The following is a 25,835-nucleotide window of genomic DNA, read 5'->3' on the forward strand; positions in this document are numbered from 1 at the left end:
CACACCAATATTAAACCCTTTCCAGGGCACCTTTAAGAGGAATTTTTGTGAGAGGAAGAGGGGGTAGCTGTGTTTATGCTCACGCTTTATACAGGAGACAAATGGATTGCTGGCCAGGAAAAAGAACACTATAATTCTCAGACACAGTCATCCATACCAGTCGATAGGATCCCAGTCCTACACTATACTCTCAATAGGTGGACCCTACTGACTTTAAGGGGGTCTGCCCAGGCAGCGCTCATTGCAGGCCTTTGATGGATTCACTGATTAAGGCCAGAAGGACCCATTATGATCATCTAGCCTGATGTCATGCATAACACAGGTCTCTTGATGTAATTCCTGCATCAAACTCATAACTTCTGTTTGAGTTACAGCATACCTTTTATATCCATATATTATAAGGCCAGAAGGGACCATTGTGATTATACAATCTGATTTCCTGCATCACACAGGCCATAGGAGTTCCCTGAATGACTTCCTGTTTGAGCTAGAGTGCAGCTTTTTGGAAAACATCCAATCTTGATTTTAAAATGGCCAGTGATGGAGAATCCACTATGACGCCTGGTAAATTGTTCTAATGGTTAATTACCCTCACTGTCAAAACTCTGGCTCTTATTTCTAGTCTGAACTTGTCTAGCTTCAACTTCCAGTCATTGGATCCTGTTATGTCTTTGTCTGCTAGCTTGAAGAATCTTTTAATGTCAAATTTTTGTTCCCCTTGAAGGTACTTCAGACTATGATCAAGTCACCTCTTAACTGTCTCCTGGAGATACTCAATAGATCAAGCTTCTTCAGTCTGTCACTAAAAGGCATGTTTTCCACACGTTAATCGGGGTTTAGATGAGTACCTTCCCGTGCTTAATTTGTAATGAAAGAGGTTCCAGGGTTCAAGCAATTTTTTTGCTTTCATAATCGACATGGAAGTCCAGAGGTAGCGGGGCTATGAACTGCCAAGCCTAGATGTGCCAGGGCTCAGTTCTGGCACAAATTAAGCACGGGTACCTTCCCCTTAAGTTTGCATCTACTATATCCTGGGACCTTGCTGTCAGCTGGTAAAGCTAATTAGCAACATCCTGAGGACTCTTATTACTGGGAACCATGCTAGACAGTACACTTAACTAAAGCAGGAGCAAAACGTTTCTTGGCTAGTAAATCTAAGACCTACCCTACTTAAAAATATTTTTAAAAGTGTAACAAATATTTGGAGAGGGGGCAGAACCTCAACAGAAGACCAGTGTGGATGCATAAGGTGTTGGTATGTGGATGCCAGTAAAGCATTAGAGATAGTGTCACTATGAGAGAATTTACAGACCCATAAATGGTGTGAAGGGGCAGTACTGGGTCAAAAGGACCCCACCCTTCAGGAGCTGCAGCACATGTTCCAAATGAAGGACCTGCTCAAAAGGGGTCTCTGAATGTCAAGTAGGGGGAGAGAGTGAATGAGGGACTGTCTGAAGGGAGGAAACCCATATGCAGCTTCTGGGGACACAGCACCCCAAAGAAGAAGGGTCTGGACTGAGGGTAAGACCATCCCCAGCTGGGAGGGTAGGGACCTGACCCTTTTCCCATCCCGACTCCCTGCTGACAGAGAATCACTGAGCACTGTGGAAGGAGCTAAAAATATTTGACCAACAAAGCTGCTGAGATTGCTTGGGAACTCTTGCTGGGGGTGGGGGGAGTGGGCTCATGGCCCATACTGAAAAGACAGAGGGGAGGTACTAAGCGACCCAGGGGAAGCTAGGCAGGTGCACCAGGAAGAGGCAATGGAGACATTCCATGACTCTCCTCCCTTGGCCCTGGCTTGGGATCCCTGGTGGAGAGGCAGGAACTGGGTTCACCTACCTTTTCCATTCCCTGCCCCACCCCATCTTACAGGAGAACTCTGGAGCACTGGAAATGATGGACCACGGCTTGACCACTACATCTTCTGGCCGCTGAGTGAAACCCACTACAAATTGGTGGAAAGGACGGTTGAGCCACAGCCTGTCCATTGGGCTTGCTGGCCTCGAGTGAAAGCTGCTACAATTATACACTCGTGGTCACAATAGTAATCCAAATTGGTTTGGATAAGAATATTGTCACCAGGACTGAAAGTTATTGGATGAACACAGAGATTAACAACATACAATGATGTTGTGAGGTGGTTCTAATAGAGGACCATAGGTGCGGTCTTGTTTAACATCCCTGTTGATACAGGAGAAGGGGTAAGCTGCATTCTACGTATACTACATAACCTCTCGAGGTCCCTTCCAGCTCTACATTTCAATGATTCTATATTAATGACATTTGTACACGACACCGTATTAGGATGTGAAAACAGGGAAGTAATGCAAAGAGACTGCGAGGTTAGAAATATGGACAGAAGGTAACACAATAAGATTCTGCTTAGATAATACGAGCTAAGCCACCTGGGGAAAAATACCTGTGAAGCGTATGCACGGTGTGGCGAAGAGATCGGAAAATTTTGCAAAAAGGGTGATGTTCACTCCTGTGCACAGAGACAGCAAAAGGACTACGAGCCAGTTACACCCGCAAAATAGGACTGAAGTGGGACTTAAGTCATGTAGCGCCCTCTGCGCAGGTGTGAATTTCACTCAAGTGGTGACAGTGGACAATGAATTAGAGTCTATAGGTACAGAAAGAGTGTCACCATCAACGAGGGAGAGGGCATACTTACCATGGAAAAAGGGAGAAATAACTAGGACTAATGAACTGAAACTCAGAAAAGGAAATTTTAAGATGATTAGTAGAAAAATATTTTTAAGAATGGAATCATCCTATTAGGCAATAGAATAATTTTCTAAGGGAAGTGAGAAAATCCTTCTCTGGCAAAGACACAGATGGCATTTCTGGGGAAAAGTTTGGGGGATAGGTGAGATGGGGAGGGATAGCTCAGTGGTTTGAGCTTTAGCCTGCTAAACCCACGGTTGTGAGTTCAATACTTGGTCCTGCTAGTGAAGGCAGAGGGCTGGACTCAATGACCTTTCAGGGTCCCTTCCAGCTCTATGAGATAGGTATGTCCTATACCCCAGCTGCTGGAGTGGCCAGGGGAAGCCGGGCATAAGTTAGAGCAACTCTGAAGCTTCTCTGTCTTATGTGGGGTAGGAGGATGACATAGTCCCTGGCCAGCCCTAAGAGCCAGGGAATGAAAGGTGATGTAAAGCTGCATTTTCTCTCTTTGGCCCTACCAGAGAATCTGGATCTCTTTCATCAGAAGGAAGGACAACTATGTTTGCTGCCATAAGGGGGCACTGTTGGCTAGATTTTGAGGTCATCTTTTGCACATTTCCACATTCCTGACGAAAAAATGCCATCTCCAGTCTCTCTCGTTAAAATTCAGTAATTTCTGGATGAGTCACAATGGCTATAATGCTGCCAGGTTTTATTGATTAAACTACATCTTAATTGTGATGGAATGCTGTATCTTTCTTGTATAATTTATAATAGTGTATAAAATGTATGTGCCACTTGAACCTTAAAAACTGCATTCTTGCTAGCTGCATAGCTCTGATAGCTGAGGGTGGTCAGCAGGGCCACGCTGCTCAGATATGGGCAAGTATGTTCCATCAATTTAAAAACGTTTGAGAAATAGGTGAGTAAAATGCATAGCCAGTAGGTTAATATGAATGCTGCAACTCAGCAATTCACTGAAATAGCAGAGCAAAACACTGTAAGAGGTACAATTTGGAAAGACCATACATTATTTTGATCTTGATTGACAGAATGATTAACCTATTTACAGTTGCATGTAACATGTTTAATAAAGTGCATGGTTTGATTATTCCATTTTCAGAAATTAACTGCAAACACTATATTGTACTTTATTACACAGAACAAATGGACCATGTTGTGATTAGTAAAATATAGATCTAGCTCAAAGAGGTAAAAAAGGTGCTTTTAATGAAAACTTTACAATTGATTAACTAAATACATACTTCATATGATATAAACATAGGTAAATACATTATCTAGGTACTGTATGCAGCCAATAACAATTAGCTGCTTGGAACTAATTTTTTTTTTTAAAAGAAGATAGATAATGAACTATAATAAAAAGGCATGAAGAAAACTGAGAGCTGGTTTAAAGATGAGGGAATGCAAAAATGTAACAGATACCACATCTTGCTTCATCTCCATAATAATATACAAATCTGAGCTAGCCATGAAGAATAACATTTCTACAAAATCTTGGTGCACGTAGAAAAACAGCAATATGTAAACCACTGTTTCAAAATAAAATAAAAACTAGATCAAATCCCAGTCTAGTGTATTCATGGTAGACCCCTCATGTCCATTAAATATCTTTTAGACTTTTATTGATTCTGTGAATCTAAAACAGTCATTCTACAATGTTAAGCACTAGCACACCAAATCTAAACTCCCATAAGCCCTTGGTGTGCCGCCATTGTAACCAGGGTGACCAGACAGCAAGTGTGAAAAATTGGGATGGGGGTGGGGGGTAATAGGAGCCCATATAAGAAAAAGACCCAAAAATCAGGACTGTCCCTATAAAATCGGGACATCTGGTCACCCTAATTGTAACTGTAATCAGCATAGTTACCACCTGGTTGCAGCCTGCATGCTACCAGCTCTGCGTGGCCCACAGTATGAGAATCACTGATCAAAACCCAGACATTCAAGGTAAGAGCTTACATTGAAGCTAAGTGGAAATGCCACCTGCAATAACAGTAACACTCTTTGTCTAACTAATAACGTCCACTATGCCATTGCCCCAACCCTTTACCTAATTATCATGCTAGATCCTCAGACAGTGGCATAGCTCCATTGACTCTGATGGAGTGACACACCAATTTATGCCAGCTGAGGCTCTGGCCCTGTAACTATAATTATAGTTATCTATTCTGAACACTTCTATACTGGCCTCGTCTTTGAAAAAGGCTACTGTGATGGCTCTTTCGGCGTTCAGGGGGAGAAACCAGCCATGGTGAAAGCACCATAATTTGGTCCCTGGAAATAAAACGTACTACCCCTCTCTTCACACTACAGGGTGGTATCGAGGACCAGTAAGGGTTAAACATTTAGGAGTACTTGGGAGATGGCCCTTGTTAATTAGCCCTACACATCAGGAAGTATATAGCCTTCTGGCCTTTGCTAGGAAAGGCCCTAGTGAGATCAGCAGAATATGCCAGAAGGCCTGTACAGAGACTGTGGCCAAAAGAGCTGAGGAGGGGGATTTAGTGATGGTTTAGACTGTTTGCTTTTTTTTTTCTTGCTGTTTAATGACTCAGAAAGATGCATCTGACCTGAGATGCTAGGTGGAAAGGGCCTATGAGCGCCTTAGGTTCTGCTAAATAAATGCAGTACCCCTGGATGAGGAAAGGACTTCGGGAGGAAATGTAAAAGGAAACGTTTGCCATCAGTGTCCGCTCTGTTTCTTACAATGAGAGAGGTTGGGCTCTGCTGCCCTAATGAACAGCCCTCTCACCTCAGTAACCATGGGCTTAAATACCTGTTGCTTTGAATGCTGGCTACTATTATTGCTCAAACAGAGCCCTCTCTAGTAACAGTGTCAGTTGCTTCCGTTTCTATGGGGACAAGTCACATTGTCACAGGTTTCCCCTAAATTTAAGTTTTCATCTAGCATCTCATATTCAAACACTTGTCAGGTTTTCAATTGTCTCCATCTGCTTTTCATAGGTCCTGAGTATCTGACTTCAGCTGGAGTCGTGAATGTGCACTGCTTCTGCATTCTCTTTTGAAAATGTTTGCCTGGTTTTTCAGAAGAATTCAGTGGGAACTGCAGTGGACAGTACTTTTGTAATGAGGGCCTTGCTGTGTTTCCCCCTCATTTTTAATGCTGTCTCCTGTTAATTAATACTGCTTTATTATCAGTCAGAACTTACAAATGATTTTTGTTTACTTTGTAGTTTGACCTTTCAGATCTACCGTCTATTCTCTCCAGGCTTCATTTCTCATCCCTACCCTGCCAGAAAGTTGGCCCCCTCTTGTATCACTGCCCAACATGATGGGCTTGAATTTGCTTGAGGCCACACTCAGATCTTTATTCAACCTAAAGGCACAGATTTCTAAAAGAGACCCATCGCCATGCAAAGTTTTTGTGCCAATCTGGAACTCTAATTCCTGGATCCTGGCTTGCCAAAGGGTCAGAATATTCTCCCTCCCTCCCACCCCCTGCTCTAAAAAGGTCTCCTTTTGGAGGTGCTGTCCCCCCACGGCCTTTTTTTTCTTGATTTCAACGAGCTAGGGACTTTCTGCAAATCCAGCTACTTTTCACAAAAAGGAAACCTTTCTCAGAGCTCTAGCTGGTAGACAGAGCTGGCTCCCTGTTCTTTTGTACAGAACCAAGTGGGAATGTTTCATTATCAGCTTAAGGACGATGGCTACATGCTGTATCTCCATGTGTTGGAGTTTTGTTTATACTGCTTCACAATTGTGGAATAAGGCTTCTTAGTTTTTAATGAGGTTCTTATTTGTTCTCCAATGATCCTGCTCAGTAAATATTTACAGTAGTTTAGTCTGTCCAGAAAAATGCTTTGGGACTCAACATTCAGGCTGACAGACAATTCAGAGAACTGTTTTCACTACAAGTTGCACCTCTTCTTCTGCATCTTTGAATTCTTCCCTTGATCAATTTCAGTTTCATGCTGCCTCTGCAATTTGGTTCTGATTAAAAACACAAAAAACAAGCCCAACAAAATTAAATTTTAGACCAAAATTCTCCATGGCTCTGATTCCATTTTAATAACAGAAGGGAATTTGTTACATTGTAATATTAGGCTTTCACTTTCTGGCTGCAAATGACTTATTAAAAGCCTGCCAAAACATACAAGATAAATATACATTGATCTGCCCTGTACCCTTCTCCATGCTACAAATGTCTTCTGTTTGCTGAAGGAATGTGGTGTGTGAGAAAGCATAGTAATCATGCTATCAGGGACAAGAGCCATCTTCTAAAAGCAATCCCAGCCCATGGTCACTCAGGGGATAAATACTCTTCCTAAAGGCTCCATATGGTTCTTGAGAAGCAACTATTTGTAATGCCTGTCAGAATGAACTGTTCAGTACATCAAGCCCCAGCCATCAGTAAACCAGTTCGACTTGTCCCCCCAGTAACCATCTGGTATGTTTTAGGTTTGAGCCTCTTTCTCCTTGTCTAGTTAGCACCCTAGGAGACGTTTCAAATAGTGATTATGTTGATAGCAAAAACTGTCAGCTCTGCTCCTCCAGAAGCCAACAACCAGCACCTGCTTTTGTCCAGGAAACCGAGGCAGTGGCTATTTAGATACTAGTGGCCAGATTTTGTCTATTGTAAACTGAATTACACCAGCTGTGACTCTATCCTCATGTGTAAGAAACAGTGAAAGACACCTTAGAAATACCAAGCTTGGACAGAAACATAAAATTTTTTATTGCTATCTAAAATTAAAGTGAAAATTAAAAACAAACAGACTAGAGAGCCAAATTTAGATGCTCTTCCTGCATTTAAAAAGAGTGATGGGGAGAGTGAGTATGTTCACGCTTTAACACGAATATTGGTAAGAAGAGGAAAGAATATAGATACTATATTTTTTCTATCAGATCAATGTACTTTCTTGAGAAACAGATTTTTTATCAAGTTATTATAAACATGCTTTTCAGTAGGCATCCATTTTAGCTCCAGTTATACCTGACTGATCCAGAAGTCTCTTCCTAGGGCATCTGGTCATTTTTCATTGAAGTCACCAGAATCCTCTTTTCCCCAGGAATAGGAGTTCTTCCTTTTTGTTTTTAGGCTTTTTCCTGAAAAGGCATGGAAACGTAGTTTAAAATCACTACGGTAACTTCTTTTGATTATGATTTACCATCAGTAGGCATGTCTTTCTTTTCACACTTGCCAAAGGCTGACATGTTTTAGAATGTGGCATAATATCTTAAAGCACAATTACGTAGTTTCTAAGCAGATAAGTGTATTAGCAAACTAATGGAGACTGCTCTGAGCTACAACCAAAAGAATAAAGGCAATTGTTTTGTAATTTTAAGGAAATACGTAGACAAACTTTTGATGTTAATGGTCCATATTTTTTGTGTGGTCTCAACTTTGCATTCATAGTTAAGGCACCCACAGGGACAAGCAATTGTTAGGGGGGGGATGATAGCATGGGGATGAGGTAGGGTGGGTTCAAAAGTGCCTAAATGAGTTAATTAGGAATATTAGTGCCATTGACTCTCAATTGAACTTGTGGTCCTACCTGAAATCTGACCCTAAATATATCACTACAGCAACTGATTGAAATCAACTAGGTCAGGGATTTTCAACCTGGAGGTTGCACACTCATTTAACTGCACCTGCAGATTTGGCTCCACAATTGATGGTGGGCACAAAACTAGATGTCATTTTAACAAATTTGTCCATGTCAGTTGAAACAGTGAATTAATTAAGACTGCAGTTAATACCTGTAAGTATGCATAGCCCCTATGATTGTACTTATTCATATGAGTTTACTTTTTTAGGCTGTTGGTGGGGAATGAAAGAGGATTATTCCTTCCTCCCCATCCAGGGAGAGAAATCTGGGTGATTCGGTTCCAATAAGGCCTGTTTGATTGCAAATAACTTTAATCTGTGAATGGAGTCCTTCTTTATGGTCAGGTGTTTCTGAAGTGGATCCTGAAGGTGTCTAAGTAATTCTGGGTTGAAGAATTAAGCTAGCCAAGCCCTTAATCTTCTTATTTGGTGCCTACATCTATCTTTTACCAGCTATAACCCAGCAGGAAAACCCACCACTCTCAGCTAGGAGTGGCAGATAACTCTTTGAACCATTTCCCACTCAGGGGGGCTTTTAAAGGTACCAATGGCAGTTATGTCCTCAATTCCCATTGACTTTCAGTGCGAGATGGATGCCTCACTGTCATTTGTGCCTTTCAGAATATCCTTCCCAGTGTGGTCAGACAGGAGTATAGCCAGCGAACTAATGTCTTGGGTTTGAAAGAGCTAGGATGGCCCTTTGTTAGAAAAATAGTTCAACCCATTTAAACAGATAGGTCCACCAGAGCATTTATTTTTTAAATCCCTTTCTCTCTATTTCCCCTCTGAGTATACTGATCTGGGGATGGTAAATGGGTAAAAGTGCTGGCATGTAAATCTGAGGCCCCATATCAGCCTGGATTGGAATCTTAATTGGCTAAACATATTGCCTGTTTTCAGAGCCAATTTTATAAGAAAAGTAGGGGTGTGTATAATTTGCAAACCCCTTACCATGCATGAAGCTTTAAAAAAACCAGGTAAGCAAGCATCTCAATACTAACCTGATTGTACACTCCTATTTAAAGGCTGCTTGCGCACTGTGAGGGGAACTCGGGCCAATGCAGCTAGCTCAGTGATGAAATCCTGTTCTGCTTGCTGAACACAAAGGAAGACATATTATGATACTTTATAAAAGAGAAGAATGCTAACAAAGTTCAAACAGTTTGATTCCAGGCCATCCTAATCTACTCAAGGAGAGGATAGGTGGGTCTAGAAGTGTGAAGAGCAAGGCAGTCAGCAGGGTCACATCTGTGAACCCAAGTATGTACTAGTAGTAGTAATAAGAAGGCTATGTCCTCTGCTTTTGCTCAGCAAAGAGAAAGTAATGCAGAAACGACAGAAATGTTCTCTCATTGATAGGGTGGGCATGCTCACAACTGGTTCTAGAGGAAACTTGAGGCGAGAAAAATGCACATTAAAATAAAAACCACTCACCAAATGTTCTTCTCTGTACTAATGGGATACCCTTTAGGAGGATGGGACTTAACACATTATTTGGTCTGTTCTTGAAAAGGCTTTTGCAAATGTATAGAGCCTGGTTCACAGTCCACTAAAGTCAATGGGATGTTTTTCCGTTGACTTCAATGGACTTTGGAAAAAGCCCCCGGAGCCTCTCAGAAGTTTTGCCACTGACTTCAATGGCAGCAGGAGCAGGTCCTCAGCTAGCTATACCTGCAACTTATTTTACCTTGATTTACCTTTAGCTGATTTTCAAGCTGTGTTTCTAGATGATGCAATACCAGTATCTTCTGTTTTAGGGAGTCCAGACGAAACTGCTGCTGCACATCAAACTGAGCCAAGAATTTTTGTTGTTGTAACAACATCCTGGTAAAGGAAAGCAGGCTAGTTCAAGAGGGTTTAGTGAGTTTACCTAAAGAATAGATCTATTTTTGTGCTATTTAGAAAGTTTCTTACAGAGTGAGAAACTCTATTAAAATCACCCCTTAGAGCCATAAAAAAAAAACATTAGTTTTGCCAAAGCAATTAATTTTAACAGCTTCCATAGTCACTAAATGGAATATGTTTTTTTTTTCTTTTTCTTTTTTGGTATCTCTCCAAACTGCAGGGGCTTTGGATAGTCTTTTGGTAAGAGTCAGGCCCTCTTTTGTAATGTTCTACGATTAGAGGCTGACATAAAAAATGATGTTATATTCTGAATGGTATTTTCAAATCAGCAATTTTGTCTTTCCCTGTATCATCCATGTGCCAAGAGGACTTACTTGTGGAAGCACAGCTAAAAGAGAAAAGAATTAGGAATTTCACTCTTGGTATTACACAGCTTAGTTGAGACTGAGCCAAACAGTGCTTCTATTAGCAAATGTATTCTTTGCGTGTCTTGGTTTGCTGGCCAAAGATTAATATCAGTACAGTAGAACCAGAATTTCTGTAACTCAGCTGAATCTGAAATGCTTCTTTCCTCCAATCAGTTATTATATTAGTGCTATTAGTCACCCATGAGATTCCTGAGAACTATTAGTGCCTTTGATCTCCTAGAGCAGTATTTCTCAACCTGGGGGTTGTGGGACAGGTTTAGGTGGGGCTTGGGTGGCTTCTGTCCCAGCCCCCATGTAGTAGGGCTTGGGCCACGTCAGCCCCCTACCTTTTCAAGCCTTAGTAAAGGAGGAGGGGTCATGATTGTTTTTCTAAGTCCAAAGGGGGTCGCCGGCACAAAAAGGTTGAGAGAAACACTGTCCTAGAGCATTCTCAAATACATCTATACACCACCAACTGATCGAGGCCCATTTTAATGTTGAATGCTTATGGAATGTTGGCTTTTTCTAATTGCTCTTTGAGCATGGAATGAAACAACTGAATTGAGGCCCTAAACCAACCACCAGTGAAATCAATGGGAGTCTTTCCATTTGTATGAATAGGAGCTTTCCCACTGATTTCCTTAGAACCAGGATTTGGCCTTAGAAGAAATCACAATGACAAGTGTGGAGCAAGTGCTGATGATTAATTTTTAAGATATTACTTCGGATTAACAAAAAACTACATTCTCCATCACTATGTACTTCTGCTTGTACTAAGGTTGACTTCATTGTATTTTATATGAAATATATGATGAAGAAAGTAATAAAGTAAGCAACAGCTACACTTTGTGAAATGAGGTGAATTGTTTCATATCTAAAATCAGTGATGAAGGCCAGGGACGGCTCTAGCTTTTTTGCTGCCCCAAGCATGACAGGCAGGCTACCTTCGGTGGATTGCCTGCGGGAGGTCCCTGGTCCCGCGGATTTGGTGGCATGCCTGTGGGAGATCTGCCGGTCCCGCGGCTTTGGTGTACCAGCCGCCGAATTGCTGCCGAATCCGCAGGCCTGGTGGACCTCCTGCAGGCATGCCGCCGAAGGCTGCCTGACTGCTGCCCTCGCAGGGACCAGCAGGGTGTCCCCCATGGCTTGCTGCCCCAGGCACGTGATTGGAGCGCAGGTGCCTGGAGCCGCCGCTGGGGAGAGTGATGGACAGTGAGATCTTTCCTACAACCCTTAGTTGCATGGATTCCTTTCTAAAGAGTAATATTACAAATGAGGATGAAGAGCAGGGACTTGAGCAATGATTTCCTGTGAGTTAGAGGTAGCAGAATAACTGTACAAATGCTTAACCTGGCTGATGTGTCAAAATGAAACCGTCTGTGTCACTCCTCATGCTAAGTCAGGTCTTTTTGAAGATAGTACAGAAAAGATTACAAAAACAAATATCTCACAAACTTCATGACTTAGGGCCCAGTCCTGCAAACACATGCAAAATGGAACCTTTTACTCTAGTAAACAGTACATCCGTTAGTAAGTGCTTTTGGGATCAGGATCTTAGTTGTGTAAAATCATACGTAGCAAATTATTGATTTTGATTGAATAAGAATCCATTAACTACACTAATACTCTAAGGCCTGGATCCATTTGGAGGATCTAGCCCTAAATATAATACAGTATCTTTGAAAGCACAGGATGCTAATTGTATTCTTCTTTGCATTTTAAATAAGGTTATTCATGATCCCTTAATTTTATCTTAATTACAGTATACATTTACTCAAAAGTGAACAAGAATACTTTCAGTGTTTTAACCAGATTAGACAGAATATGATGTATCTGAAAGCAGCAGTCTCAATGTCATATTTACTTCAAAGAACTTTTAAAAGTTGTACATGGCTTGAATTTTTTTTTTAAAAAAACTGTTCTGATAGCAAGTGCCTTATGTGATCCTTTATGTACTGTGATTAATGAACATCAAAATGTTGAATAGTGACAGAGCAATTCTCTGAGGTCAGATGCATATAAATTGAGACTACACTTTCCTTTTTCTTTAAAGGCAGAACACAAACGAATGTCAAGTTTTTGTGGTCTGTTATTTAATCACAGCTCAGTTCACAAAACTGAAACAACTCACAAGAGTTAAATATCAAGAATAAGTAATATTCCTGCCTGCTCTCACCTTTGATGGACTGCAGATGACGTGTTCAGGGTGCCTTGATTCCTTTTTTCTTTCAATGTTTGTTCATTTTCTTCTTGTTTTTTTCTGAGTCTGTTATTTTCAGTCCTTTCTGCTAAAATAACATTTCTGTAAAATCTTCTGCTCAAAATAACAAATCCTGTGATTTTTTACTTTGAGTTGTGACAATATATTAATTTAATTTTCTTATCAGCACAATTCAATATAATCCCAGTCTTTCCAAAGTTAGTGCTGTTTTAGTGTGTAAAGTACATCTTACATACACCTGCTGTGTATACTTATGCTACTGTAATTTGTTTTATAATCAGTTGAAAAATTGGCCAGTCTTTTTGTAATTCACTTTTCCAGAAAGGCTCGGATGCAGGTGGTAATTTTCAGGCCATTATTAATTTTATCCACTTTTTCCAGCAGACTGAGTGATGTACAGGAAATTCAAGTGACAGGTCATAGAACTCAGCCCAGCTTACAGTCTAGACTTCTGCTAGCCACAAGTCCTTCATGCTAACAACTAGGTTGTGAAGTTTTCAAGGCATACCCATTTTGATTTCTTTCTGAGGGTGTAAGGAAGAAAGCAAGAACAAGCTTGGCTAAACTCAAGGGCCTAATCCATTCTGGGTTTTCAGTCTACACTGAAGTCAATGAAATTTGCACAAGGAATGGATGTAGTCCCAGGTTTCTAAACCTGTTTAGTTTTATTAATCCAGGGGTCGGCAACCTTTCAGAAGTGGTGTGCCGAATCTTCATTTATTCACTCTAATTTAAGGTTTTGTGTGCCAGTAATACATTTTAACGTTTTTAGAAGGTCTCTTTCTCTAAGTCTATAATATATAACTAAACTATTGTTGTATGTAAAGTAAATAAGGTTTTTAAATTGTTTAAGAAGCTTCATTTAAAATTAATTTAAAATGCAGAGCCCCCCGGTCCAGTGGCCAGAACCCGGACAGTGTGAGTGCCACTGAAAATCAGCTCGCGTGCCACCTTCGGTGCGCGTGCCATAGGTTGCCTACCCCTGTATTAATCTTATGCTTTAATGAAGAGTACAGGCACCACTTGTGCTAACCACTGCAGCAGGCTCCTTGTTTTCCTAAGTACAGGGGAGCACGGGATACAAGCCCAATCCTCTCCTGAATATAGTGTGGCAGACTTCCAAGAGGACGAGATGGCAGCTGTTTCCAGCAGTACGTCAGGCACAGCTGGACCTGTAGTAGACAGTAAGATAAGGAGAAAGCAAAACAAGAGGTAGGAAGCAAGAAGCAGCTGTCATGGGGCTAAGAGTGGCTAAAGTAATATGCAAGGTTGGTAGATTAGCTCAACCCGAGCATTGTGTCAAAGGGCAGCATCTGAAGAAAATGCACCAATTGGAAGTTTCTCAGACAGGTTATAGTTAATGGCTAGTGGCAAGAGTTACAAGATAGATGTAAGTGCTATACAATTCTGTCTCTTAACATAATAAAAACAAGAATCACAAAAGAGAAATAGTGGTTCATAGCTATTAAAAACCTAAGATGAATAGCAGTAAAGGCACATGGGTCTTCAATATTCTTTCACTTTAGTAATTCATGATTGGTTTTTGCTTGATTTGTGATTCTTCACTGGGTGTGTCATGGGCCACATAGGTCTAGATCATATTATCGAGGGTCTAATACACTCCTGTTTTTATTACCAACATAAATAAATTTCTGCTCTATCATGCCAGTAGGTTTATAGTCAAGTAATGCAATGACAGTATTTTCCCCCAAGTATGGATCTTTCATCAAAGAGCAAAACCGCATTCTTAACAGCTGCTTATAAATTTAAATCCCACACAGCTTGTAAGTAGTAATACTGATGTGTTGAACCATTAATATTATCCAAACAGACAACAAAATGTTCTAAATGAGCAACTGCCATAACTCTCACTCCATATTTTGTCACTCAGTCATGAGTGATATTCAAGGCCCTTCTTAAGCAAAGCATTTAGTCATATGCTTAAATCCAACTCTAATTAGGAAAATATTTTTGCACATGCTTAACTGTAGCCAGTTGCTTAGGCCCATCAAAGACACTGGGATTTAAGCAGGTTTTTAAGTTCAGAGCTAACTAAGGATGCACTGCTGAATCAGGGCCAAAGCCTTCAAGAGAGACCCTGAATGACACATACAGGGACCCTTTACTGCATGGCTCCCATTCAACAATGCAGTCTCTAAAATGCATTGGAGTTCCTACCCCTTGTATTACATGCTTCAGCATAGAAAACTGAATGGTAGGTGGTGGTCCTTGTCTGGTACAGCCAAGGTCTTAGTTTGATGAACTGGTAACATTTTGGAAACCAAAGCCTATAATTATTATACTTCCAGCACATTGTATTGTTTTTGAAGGTGCAATCAGATCTACAAATTCAATTTACTTTGGGAAGTACTGTTACATTCTGTTATGTTTAAAGATCTTTATACGTGGTGACAGAGTGCTAACAGCAGCACCCTGACCACTGATGGTGCTGCAGGCTGGGGAAGGCTGCAGGCCCAGCTGAGGGCAATTATATACTTTCTGGTAGGGGATTGTGAGCACCTGGGTGGCAATCACTGGGTTAACAAGGTAATTGGGGGTGTATGCGCGGCGGGGGAGGAGAATATAAGGAGAGGAAACAGGAAGCAAAGGTGGCTGACAAGGAAGCTTGGGTGGGCTGCAGGGAAGTCTGTCCTTGCTACAAACCTATGTTGCATAGTTTATCTTTTGCTAAGTGTGCCCTCTTACATAATTAAACAGCCTGGTATACATTTGCGACTGCAGAACCACCTGAACTGGCCAGGAAGTGAGGTTCACTAAGTAGCGAAGGAGGGGCCCTGTCACATATGCACACGTACATTAATGGCATTTGTCAAAAGTAAAGCTTAACACCACATAATTGCTGCTATTCTTCATACCCTGAAAGGATTTCAGCTGTTGAAGTTTTCTGTTTTCATGCCCGTCCATGATTTTTTCTATTTGCTGGTAGTAGCATTGCACCAGTCTATTGACACCATTGCTGGTCACATATACACTCTCTACAGCTGCTTCTATCAGTCTCTCCTGCAATACACAGTACAAGTAGCTATTAATTTATTAAGGGAAGAACTAAAATGTCTGTCTGCTTAAGAAGCAAACTAGAAGACATGCAGAAATCTTCGAAGGGTGAGCGTGCATGTGTGCAAGTGCATGTCTGTGAATTTAGTACTTGTGAAATGTGCCAGACTGATGATCTGGAAAATAGGGTACTCTGTTTATCCACAGAACAGTACAACACGAATAGTGACAGTGCAAGCTTCCCTACTAATATGCCCCCATCCTCATCTGGAGGCGTTCAGTCTCCATGACCCATTCCGTCCTAGACTGACAATGAACTACAATGCACACACAGCTCTCCCATTTTTCATTGTACAGTAAATTAAGCAGCGTCTCTTCTTATCGCTGTCAATCTTGCCATATAGTGTAATATGGGTTAACCAATTTTTGTCTTGACTTGGCAATAATTCTGTTTGTTAATTCATAGTATTAACCTTCAACTCCTTGTAAATGGGTAGTGGTCCCAAAATGCTCCTAACCATACTAATTCTCTCTGTCTTGGAGAGAGCTCTCAACTCTCTTATACTTTTGAGTTGGGCCTAAGACCTGGTCTGGCTGCCAGGATGAGTCAGCAGAAGAGCTCTGTATTTCTATACAGCATTTGTAAAATCATATAACAGGTTGTAATTCTTCCACTTATGATGCTTCCTTATGCTGGATAATAAATTACTATAGTGTCCCTCCATTTTATCAGAAAGTATTTCCTAAAAAGGCTGTTAGGGACTGATCAAATACCTTGAAGTCCTCTCCATCCTCAGAGCTTTGCTTAGCAGCTTCTTGCCGGGCATGCTGGAGCAAGGCCTGCCCAATCACTTGTTCCATATGCTGCTGCACAAGCTGAAGAGCTTCTTGGATTTCTGCAACTAACTGCTGATGAAATTCCAAACGTGTTTGTTGAGTTTCCTCCTCCAGCTTCTCCTCTTCTTCCAGAATGTGAGATTCCTAGTAATCAGATAAAAGCTATAAGACAGCTAACATTCCACTACATATCTTTATGGACAAATAACTGGGCGTTAGACTCTTGATTCTTTAGGAGACAAAGACATCCTTGGGATAAGTCCGTTGATCTTAATAGCTATATTGAAGTTGTGTGACCCTATTGTATGTGTGGTTTTTAAAGGAAATTCCTTTCACCCCTGCAACAAGGCTGTCTTTGACTACATCTATATGTACCTATTTCTGGCTCCCTCCAGAGATAGGTGAGTGGTTGTGTATTTAGAATGTTCATCATGTGTACTACTAGGGGGTAGTGTGCTGCTGAAGGTGTCCTCTTTGAGATAAGATTTGAAATTGAGGTATTGACCACTTCTGGTAGCTAAGCTTTCAACAGCTAGTGTGTTAACCTCAGTGACCTGGCTTTATTCCAATCTGTGTAACTTCAATTGCTTACCACTGTTTCAATTGTTTTGTATTTTTCTTTCCATTTTGTCCTAAACTGTTGTTCAGTCTTGCTAGGCATGGTTAAATGGATGATGCATTTTACCCCAGAGGCAGCTGCATTTTGAATGAAGCAATTCTCATATGGAAAGTTGAAAAACTACTTTGAGATCCTTTGAAGTTCAAGGCACTAAGTAAGAACTATGCTCAGGCACTCAGATAAGATGGTGATGTGGGCAGTATATTGTAAGGTCTTAGAAGATAATACTAATGCAAAACACCTGTTTTCTCTAGCAGGAGGAGAGAGGGAGGAAATGAGGCACATTTTAAACATATATTCAGTAAAAGCCAGAGAGAATAAGTAAGGTAAAAAGACTTTGTAGACAGGAACATATGCCAGGCACTGCAATTATTTCTATATCCCTTGACTCTGTCTGCTATAAATGCTATTTACTTAATTGATACCTATTAGTAATGGCAGAAGCTGGTCAGGTGCTGTTTGCACACAGCAAACTAGGGATTTGTTGAATCCCAAGAAGTCCCTCCAAATGGGAAGAACTGAAAAGACCACATTTCTGAAGCAAATTCTCTGTGCTACCCACCTGTGAGCGTACAGAAAGCTAACACATAAATAACATGGCATAGCTCACTGCTGAGGGACCTTGGGCAAGTCTCTTCACTTCTGTGCCTCAGTTTTTCCATCTGTAAAATGGGGATAATGATACTGACTATAGCTGGTTGAAAAAATTTCAGCAAGACTTTTCTATTGAAAACTGTTGTTTTGCCAAAACTGAAATGTTTTGTGCAAATGTGATGGTTTCAATGAAAATTTCGTCAGGAAGTTTCTCAGCTCCACGCTGGAATTTCTGAAGGTAGGGGGGAAGAGAGAGAGAGAGAGAGAGAAACCAACCCACTCTGAATTGGCAGAACAGGGAGCTGAACCTGGTCTCCTACATCCAACTTAAATGCTCTAACTACTAGGCTACTGGCTGGGGAGGTGTGTGGTGGGGAGGGGTTGGTCTCTGTCTCATGTTTTTTTGTGAAAAATTCCAGAAGCTCTAATTTTTGTTCTGCAGTGGAACAAAAATAAATTTTGAAACCTTGAAATTTTTTGCAAAATGGAATTGTTTACCAGCCAGTCCTAATACTGATCTCTTCTGTAAAGTGCTTGAAGATCTGCTGATGAAAAGTGCTAAATAAGTGCAAGGTACTGTTGTTGTAGCAGACAGCTTCCAGGAGAAATAGTTCAGTGTTTAAAAACAATATGTCATGTAGGGCTCAGGTTATTCAGATGAGTCCCATGATTACAGCAGATTTCAAATCCTTCGGATTGAGTCTTTATGCTGTGACACATCTTGTCCTTTCAAGTCAAAATGTCACACTAATATGAAAAAACTACGAGAAGTCCTTGTGGCACCTTAGAGACTAAAATTTATTGGGGCATAAGCTTTCGTGGGCTAAAATCCACTTCATCCGTGGGTTTTAGCCCACAAAAGCTTATGCCCAAATAAATTTTAGTCTCTAAGGTGCCATAAGGACTCCTCGTAGTTTTTGCTGATACAAACTAACCCGGACACTGCTCTGAAACCTGACACTACTGTAAGTAAGGGAGCAGGATGGGATAAAACAGGAACAAGATTGAAGAGTGTGTTCATGAAAACTGCATTTCAAATAAATATTATTTAGAATGTGGGACACGCTTTTCTTTCTCTTTTTATTTTGAGGTTAAGCTTCCCACAAAATAAAATTAATCTGGCAGCTGCGCCAAGTAACTACGTTCCTCACGGAAAGTAAGAAATGAGAGTAGCACTATAACTACCCACAGGTATTTTGCAAGGTGAGGGTGCCCATGTTAATGCTGGACTGTTTTGACACATCTTTATTTATAATTCAGGCAGATGTTTCTGATTCTTTTTGTTTGTTTGTTTGTTTTGTTTTTTTGTTAAGCCAACAGGAATTTTATTTATCAGGTTTGTTTTTTTTTTGGTTTGTTTTTTTGGTTTGTTTTTTTTACAAGGCACAAATGTCATCTCATCATAGTTGAACTTTGGGTTTGTGTTGCTGTTTTCCTGAATGACATTTACATTTTTATACTAAATTAGAAGATTCATTGCCCCCATTACGCTGTCTGGCAGCACATCTAAAATGGCATATGCTCACATTTAAATGAGTTTTTAAAAATACTGTAAAAGTAAACAATTTACAGACTCTCAGTCAGACAATCTAAGTTATCCCCTCCCATCCTTACTCATGTAAGGGCTCTGGATTCTAGTTTTGGAGGATCCCATTTAACATTCTTGGATTTTGTCTTTTTTTTTTTGCTAGTCAGCTCCTTCCCCTCTCTCCTGTGGCAGGGGGAATCATAAAGTGCTGTTCTTGGCACCTCTTTAGAGGGCCAGTTTGTGGCTGGCCTCTGCAGAGCAGTACAAGAGGGGAAGGATGAAAAAACACTCCTTATGCCCTGCATCTGATCTATCCAGATCTATCTTGCTGAGGAACATAGTCTCTGCTGCAGATCACTGTCCATGTGGGTATCAAGTGCGAGGTAGGTTAAATGGAAGGAATGTGGTAAAAACGTGTTTGTTTTTTCATCTTTAATCTGAGGCTTTATTTATAATACCCGAGACTCTTTCATTCAGTAGGGACTACTTTGATGGACAAAGCCATACCAAATGGGTATCCTAATTATACTGGGATCTAGTTGCAGACAGAGTTGCCAACCCTCCTACTTAAGGCCCGGAATGAAAGATCAGAGTCAAACAATAGGCAGGAAATTGAAGAAAGACCAGGGTTGAGTTGCACAGAAGCTACTCATCTGCTACAGGTGAAGTTAGCTTCTGAAGGCACTCTCCATAGATCATACAGCTACATTGTGTTTCATAGGAAATTCAACCTTATATATCCAGCAGTGTTGGCTGGGTTGGGAACTAACCTGAGTGCCTGATGGGAGTGTTGATATTTGAAATCTATAATAAGTATACATAAGAACATAACTGAACTGAAGATTAACCTTCCAGAAAGGTCATGCAGATACAAACTATACTTCTTTCCTGGAAGCAGACACTCAACATGAATATATTTAACTCCCATCAACTCTAGAAATACATAAAATAGATCAACTAGAGGATGTTGCTGAGTTAGGGAAGGAAAAAGAGAAGATGGCCAGCCTCTCGAGTGGATGTGAACGACCACCACAGAACATATTTTTGGGTCTGTTGAGAGACATAAGAACCCTTTACCCCAACGAAGGGCCTTTACAGTGCATGATTACTCGCTGCTCTGGTGGGAATTTCTCTCATCTTGTTGCATGGGCTTGTTTCCTTTACATGCTAGCACTGTATGTTTCAACTGTTGCTTTCATATCAAATAAAAAACAAAAATCTTTGTTATTCTTGCTAAAGTAGCCTTACAGTTAGAGGAGGATGTCCTTTGTATACCTAAGGCTGCTGGAAACCATAATTTTCTATTGAAACGATGATACTTGTGCTAAGGCACTTTACATGTCAATGATGGGTAAATTTTTGAGTAGAGGTTATTTCTTTTCCTTGTCATTCTTTAATTTTTTGGGACTCCTAAGACTGCTTTCAATGCCAGACATTATACAAGGCAAGAACTCTGGCGAAAATGGTCAGGAAACTATAAATACCATTGCATTCTGTAGTTGCCACTGGTGTTCATCTTGACAGTGTGAGGAACTCTTTTGCAGAGTATGTTGTTCTCTTAGCTCCTGAAGCAAGCTTTTCTTCTGGGACATTTTCATGTGAGTCAGAGTAGCCATAGCGACGTTTCGGACAGCTAACCTTCTGAGAACCGAACACAGCAAGAGCCTGTGTTTCCGAAATATGTATTTAGCAGACCTGTGAAAGGGATCATGGCTTTTTAATCTCCATTTATCAACCAAACTACTTTATTTTGCGTATTTATGTTCAACAATGATGGTCGTGACTCATAGATGAAAGAGTTGCAACAAATACAATGCAGGGTCTGTCATACAAATGATATTCCCAAAATGCTTTACAGAGTTATACAGTACAGGTGTCACTATGACAATTTTCCAATTTTGTAGTGATAAAGTAAAAAATAAATAAATAAAAGGAGAGGAGGCAAAGAAATTAAGAAGCCTATATAATGGAGTAAAAGATTTTTTCATTTGAAATGAGATGGAAAGTGCATGTAGCTGGATATACGGGAAGGTTATTCCAAATTTCAGGAGCTGCAGTGCACTCTTTTGCCACCAGCAGTGATGGTACTGTGTGGTGGGACAGAGATGAGACAAGTGTTAGTCGAGTGGAGGGGAGCGAGGAAGTTCATGGTGCATTTTAAGAAATAGAGGGCAATTTTGAGCCACCCCCTGACATGGATGGGGAGCTAAGGGAATTGTCTGAGGATGTGGGGCAAGGTAGGCATGCAGCTACAGTGTGTGTTGTGTGTGTTAGAAGGGTGGCATCAGCTTTCTGAACATAATGGAGATTCAGGACATGGAAGTCCTGGAGAAGAATTGAATAGCCAGAGGAAATAAAGGAATACTAAGGACTTATGCAAAAGGTGGTGTCAAGACTGTGGTATACAGTGGCATATTGCAGAGACAGTGATAGGTAGATCTGCATGCATACTCTAGGAGAATGTCTGCTACTCTGAAATCTATGTCAAAGTCATAGTCCAATGAAGACGCTTGGTGACTTAATGAAAAAAGACAGATGGAAGACCTGGAGTTGTGTTGATTGAGAAGGCTACTCCTGCCCAAAGGAACTGTATCTGTCTGAGACATTTAACTGAAATAGAGGAGATGGAAGTTGTAGTTTTCTTCATTAAGACAGGAAGTGGGCAGGAAGAAGTAAATGGTATCAACAGGTATGTACAGTTGCATATCGGATTAAAAGCAGAAAGGATTAAAGGTCAAGAGAGAAGACCAGTGAACTGAGCACTTCATCTTGTGGGAGGCTATGGTTGGTGTATAGCAGGGACCCTGGCCTGCTACAAAGTGAGACAGAGAAATCAAGTTCCTAGGTAGCAGGCAAATTTATGAGTGCAAAGTTAGGGGTGATTCAGAAAAAAGAATAAATGTACTGAGAACAAACCCTTTGACAAACCACAGATTGTCCTACCAGGAAGAAAGATCCATGTGTAACCCATCATGATCACTAGTAAGCATTAATATGACATAGTAAGGATGTCTGCTTTTCCTTATCATAGGATTTTTGCAGATTTAGCTAGTGGAAAAATTAATGCTCATTCAATTTAAAACCTATGGTAATTCTCTCTCTGTATGAATAATTGAAGAGTCCCTCTTCATCACTCCCCCCCCAAGCCTGGATTATCCTAGAGTTTTTCATTATACCTGCAGTTTTACAGCATTGCTTAAAAGTGATAAGACCATACTCACTCCTCACTGAGGCCACCTATTCGTCTTAAAACACCTTGGATAATCTTCTCATGTTTCTCAGACAGGTGTTTTTGCATCACAGCAGACAGAGCATACTCCTTGGTCCATAGCTAAGAGAAGAGGGGGAAACCCCACAATGTTAAGATTTCCTCATTTTAATCACTTTTAACAATACTGTGAATTAGGTTTTTATTCTGTAATGTGTTTATGAACAATGTTACAGACCCTCATTTCCATGCTCTCAAATACAGAATTCACACTGCAGTATTTACAGAAGCCCCTGCTGTCAAGCTATGCTGTTCAGTAGTATTTTTTCCAATACATATGGGACTGATGCAAAGCTCATTGAAGACACTGGGAGTCTTTGCACAGACTTCAGTAGGCCTTGGCAGGGCTGAGAGGTGCTTCCCATTGATTTGACTTTGTGGTCTCTTCATTTGTCTGGCAGAGGGAAACCAAACAAACAGGCACAATAATATTTTAATGAGTGATGTCTGTGAGCTTCAAAGGCGTTTTTTTTTTTTTTTGTTGGAACACTGAATAAAATCATACCCGAAGACCCTTTCTGAAGGGCAGTGTGTTTTTTACTTTCCCTGAACAAGGTGAAAATGTTGTTATCTTGCATCAGATGCCATATTCCATACAGAGAGACAAGGTGGGGGAGGTAATATATTTTATTGGACCATATCTTTTATTACCTCCCCCACCTTATCTCTCTAATATCCTGAGACCGACAGGCTATAACAATACTGCATATTCCATACAGTTCACAAGGTAAGGGAGATAATGTTGTCTAGTGGTTGGAAAAGGAGATTGGGGTCTGGACTTACAGATTCCATTTACGACTTTACCACTCAGCCACTGTGCAGCTTTGGATAAGGAGTTTAATCTGCTGGTGTCTCAATTTACCCATTTGTGAAATAAAATTTCAATTAACTCTCCTCCCCTGGCTCTCCCAACGCAGCTTGTTTGATCAATATATCTGTCTTTTAGACTGTAAACATTTTGGGGCAGGGACTGTCCTTAACTTCATTTTGTGTTGTGCTAACAATACTGCCAGCACTAAATCTATAACTATATGGGCACGTATGCCCTAAGCTCTTCTATTACTGAAGGCTGAAGCATTATGTTTTTAGGCTGCACTGGAGCCAAATGACTGTTGGGTGAAATTCAAGGTACTAGTTAGGCTGAGAGAGAGACTTAAAGTTAATTTAAAGTTTTATCTCAAGATGTCATCTCAAGAACTGCCTCCCGTCCACTTTGTGATCTGTGCTCATCCAGCACATTTTCTGCTGGAGTAAGTGGACAACGCACCACTTAAGTTGAGAGAGCTGAGCCCATTAACCCCAGCAGAGAATTGGACCCTACCACAAGGTGAGACGCTTGCAGGTGCTGATGGTAAAGCTTGATACTGGGTCTTCCTATCTGATATTCACTCCTTGTGGACATTACTGAGCCCACCTAGCTTTTTGGAAGGGTACCTATTTGGCAAGATGCACCTATTTGGCCAGGACATCTAAAATGATGAAATCCTGGATTCGTAGCTGACTGGTAAAGCTGCAAGCAGGTGCAGCTGCAGGTGTCAAATTAAGCTTTATAAAGCCCTTGGGTACCACAGAGATGGGTTCCATCTAAATGCCTGTAATAATAAAATAATTGTACCAATATCTCTCTTTGGGCCATTCTGTTCATGGATAGGGTGGTGAGACACAGACCTACCTGCGGTTCACTACTCTGTATCAGCTGCTTGTGTCAGGACTGACATACTCACTACACGTAACACACTGTTGTCATAATCTGTAGCTAAATGGTGCCATGTAAGATACCACTGGAAAACTAACAACTCCCTGATCATTAATATTCTTCCATGATGTAAGTACAGGGTACATTCAAAGAGTTACAAGTATGTGCTAGAATTATGTTCTTGAAATGCGTTTGGCAAGCAGTGCATAAGCCCAGTCTGTCTTAGACAAAGAAAATGTGTATTCTATTGTCCTCAGGCACAGATAACGAAGGCACATTTACATAAAACGGAAACTAAGCCATTAACCTTGCATGTGTGGGAGACTGCCTTGGGGTGGGGGTGGGGCTAAAAACTTCAAATAACTAAATCAACTGATTGTATACAATATTACTGTATTGTAAAAGTGGATCAAATAAGGTCTTTTCTGGAAGCTAATGACACACTGGTGATCAATATCATTGTGAAATATATGTATTAATATTATATGAGGAAATGTAGATAATTAATTATGCTTTAAAATCTGTGCCCAAACACAGAGAGAGACAGGTTTTCTCTCAGCTGCCTTCCCTCTTGTCTATCTACATGTCTCCAATGAAATTAACCAAACTGTGACCCAAAACATGGAGGATGGGAAGTCTACAGGAAGGGAAGAGCAGCACGAGGTCATCCCGAGTGTCTGGACAAAACTGTGAGGTTTGGGAAGTTTTAAGGAAAGAGAATAAGCCATCCTGGCATCCATCACTGAACAAGGGGCCAGAGCTCTTGCAAACTGGGAAAGATGGGCTCTTTAACCAATGGAGTTGAAGTGTTCTGGAACAAAAGATTCATAAGAAATCAACCTTGAACCAAGACAGTAACTTACTGAGTTAAATCTTAGCCATTAGAAAGCGCATTTTTACTTTTTGTTTGTTTGTAACCCTCTCCAACTTTATTTCTTTTACTTTGCATCACATAACCTATGTTCTTTTGTTAATCAACTTGGTTTACTTTTAGGCTAAACCAACCCAGTGCTGTGTTTGAATGGAGGTGATTGTTAACTCCAGTGAATGTGGCAAGCTGCTGAGTATTATCTCTTTAACAGAGCAAACAAACCATATTATTTCTCTGACTGGTCTAGGAAAGGGCCGGATGTTGCAGATCACACAGGTTTCTGGGAAAATTTGGGACTGGGGGTTTTGGGGTCATCTTGCTAGGTGTAACCAAAGCTGGTGGAAACCAGTGTAGAGCTGTTGTGTTGTAGGCAGGCTGCTGAGTTCAGTGTACTGAATCCGGGTTGTACAGCACACAGACACTCCGGATACTGCACGGTTGTCTGCTGGTGTCCAGGCTGTGAGCCAGACCAGTTAAAGCAGCCAGTGTTACAGAGCAGGGAGTGACACAAACTTTTACTGGTCTGAACTGCACCTTGGGTTGTGAAAAGGCTACCAGTTGTTTCCTAGCTAACTGCATATCCCAAGAGAGCCCTTTCATTTCTAAAACTTCTCCACGGTGCTATGTATTGTGTGCTCTCTCTCTTTGAGCAGTTCGGATGAGAAGAGCTG

At 40.9% G+C, this 25,835-nt stretch overlaps 1 protein-coding gene across 5 annotated transcripts in view; it reads right to left on the reverse strand.

Annotated features, from left to right (window-relative positions):
* Window positions 1–3,876: 3,876 nt before the first annotated feature.
* EVC (EvC ciliary complex subunit 1) overlaps window positions 3,877–25,835 on the reverse strand; it is a 95,156-nt gene continuing 73,197 nt past the window's right edge. For 4 of the 5 annotated variants that reach the window (XM_054029020.1, XM_054029022.1, XM_054029021.1 and 1 more), the window contains 9 exons: window positions 22,551–22,660; window positions 20,814–21,024; window positions 16,526–16,732; window positions 15,613–15,757; window positions 12,692–12,803; window positions 9,961–10,087; window positions 9,265–9,358; window positions 7,649–7,761; window positions 3,877–6,645 (listed from right to left, as the gene is read on the reverse strand). In XM_054029020.1, coding sequence (XP_053884995.1) covers window positions 7,685–7,761; window positions 9,265–9,358; window positions 9,961–10,087; window positions 12,692–12,803; window positions 15,613–15,757; window positions 16,526–16,732; window positions 20,814–21,024; window positions 22,551–22,660 — 1,083 coding nt within the window. In that variant the 3' untranslated portion in view covers window positions 3,877–6,645; window positions 7,649–7,684. The remainder of the gene's footprint in view (window positions 6,646–7,648; window positions 7,762–9,264; window positions 9,359–9,960; window positions 10,088–12,691; window positions 12,804–15,612; window positions 15,758–16,525; window positions 16,733–20,813; window positions 21,025–22,550; window positions 22,661–25,835) is intronic. The other variant, XM_054029019.1, reaches the window with a different exon arrangement.

The sequence above is a fragment of the Malaclemys terrapin genome, chromosome 5, assembly GCF_027887155.1.
Source record: "Malaclemys terrapin pileata isolate rMalTer1 chromosome 5, rMalTer1.hap1, whole genome shotgun sequence".
In the NCBI taxonomy this organism is placed as follows: Eukaryota; Metazoa; Chordata; order Testudines; family Emydidae; genus Malaclemys; species Malaclemys terrapin.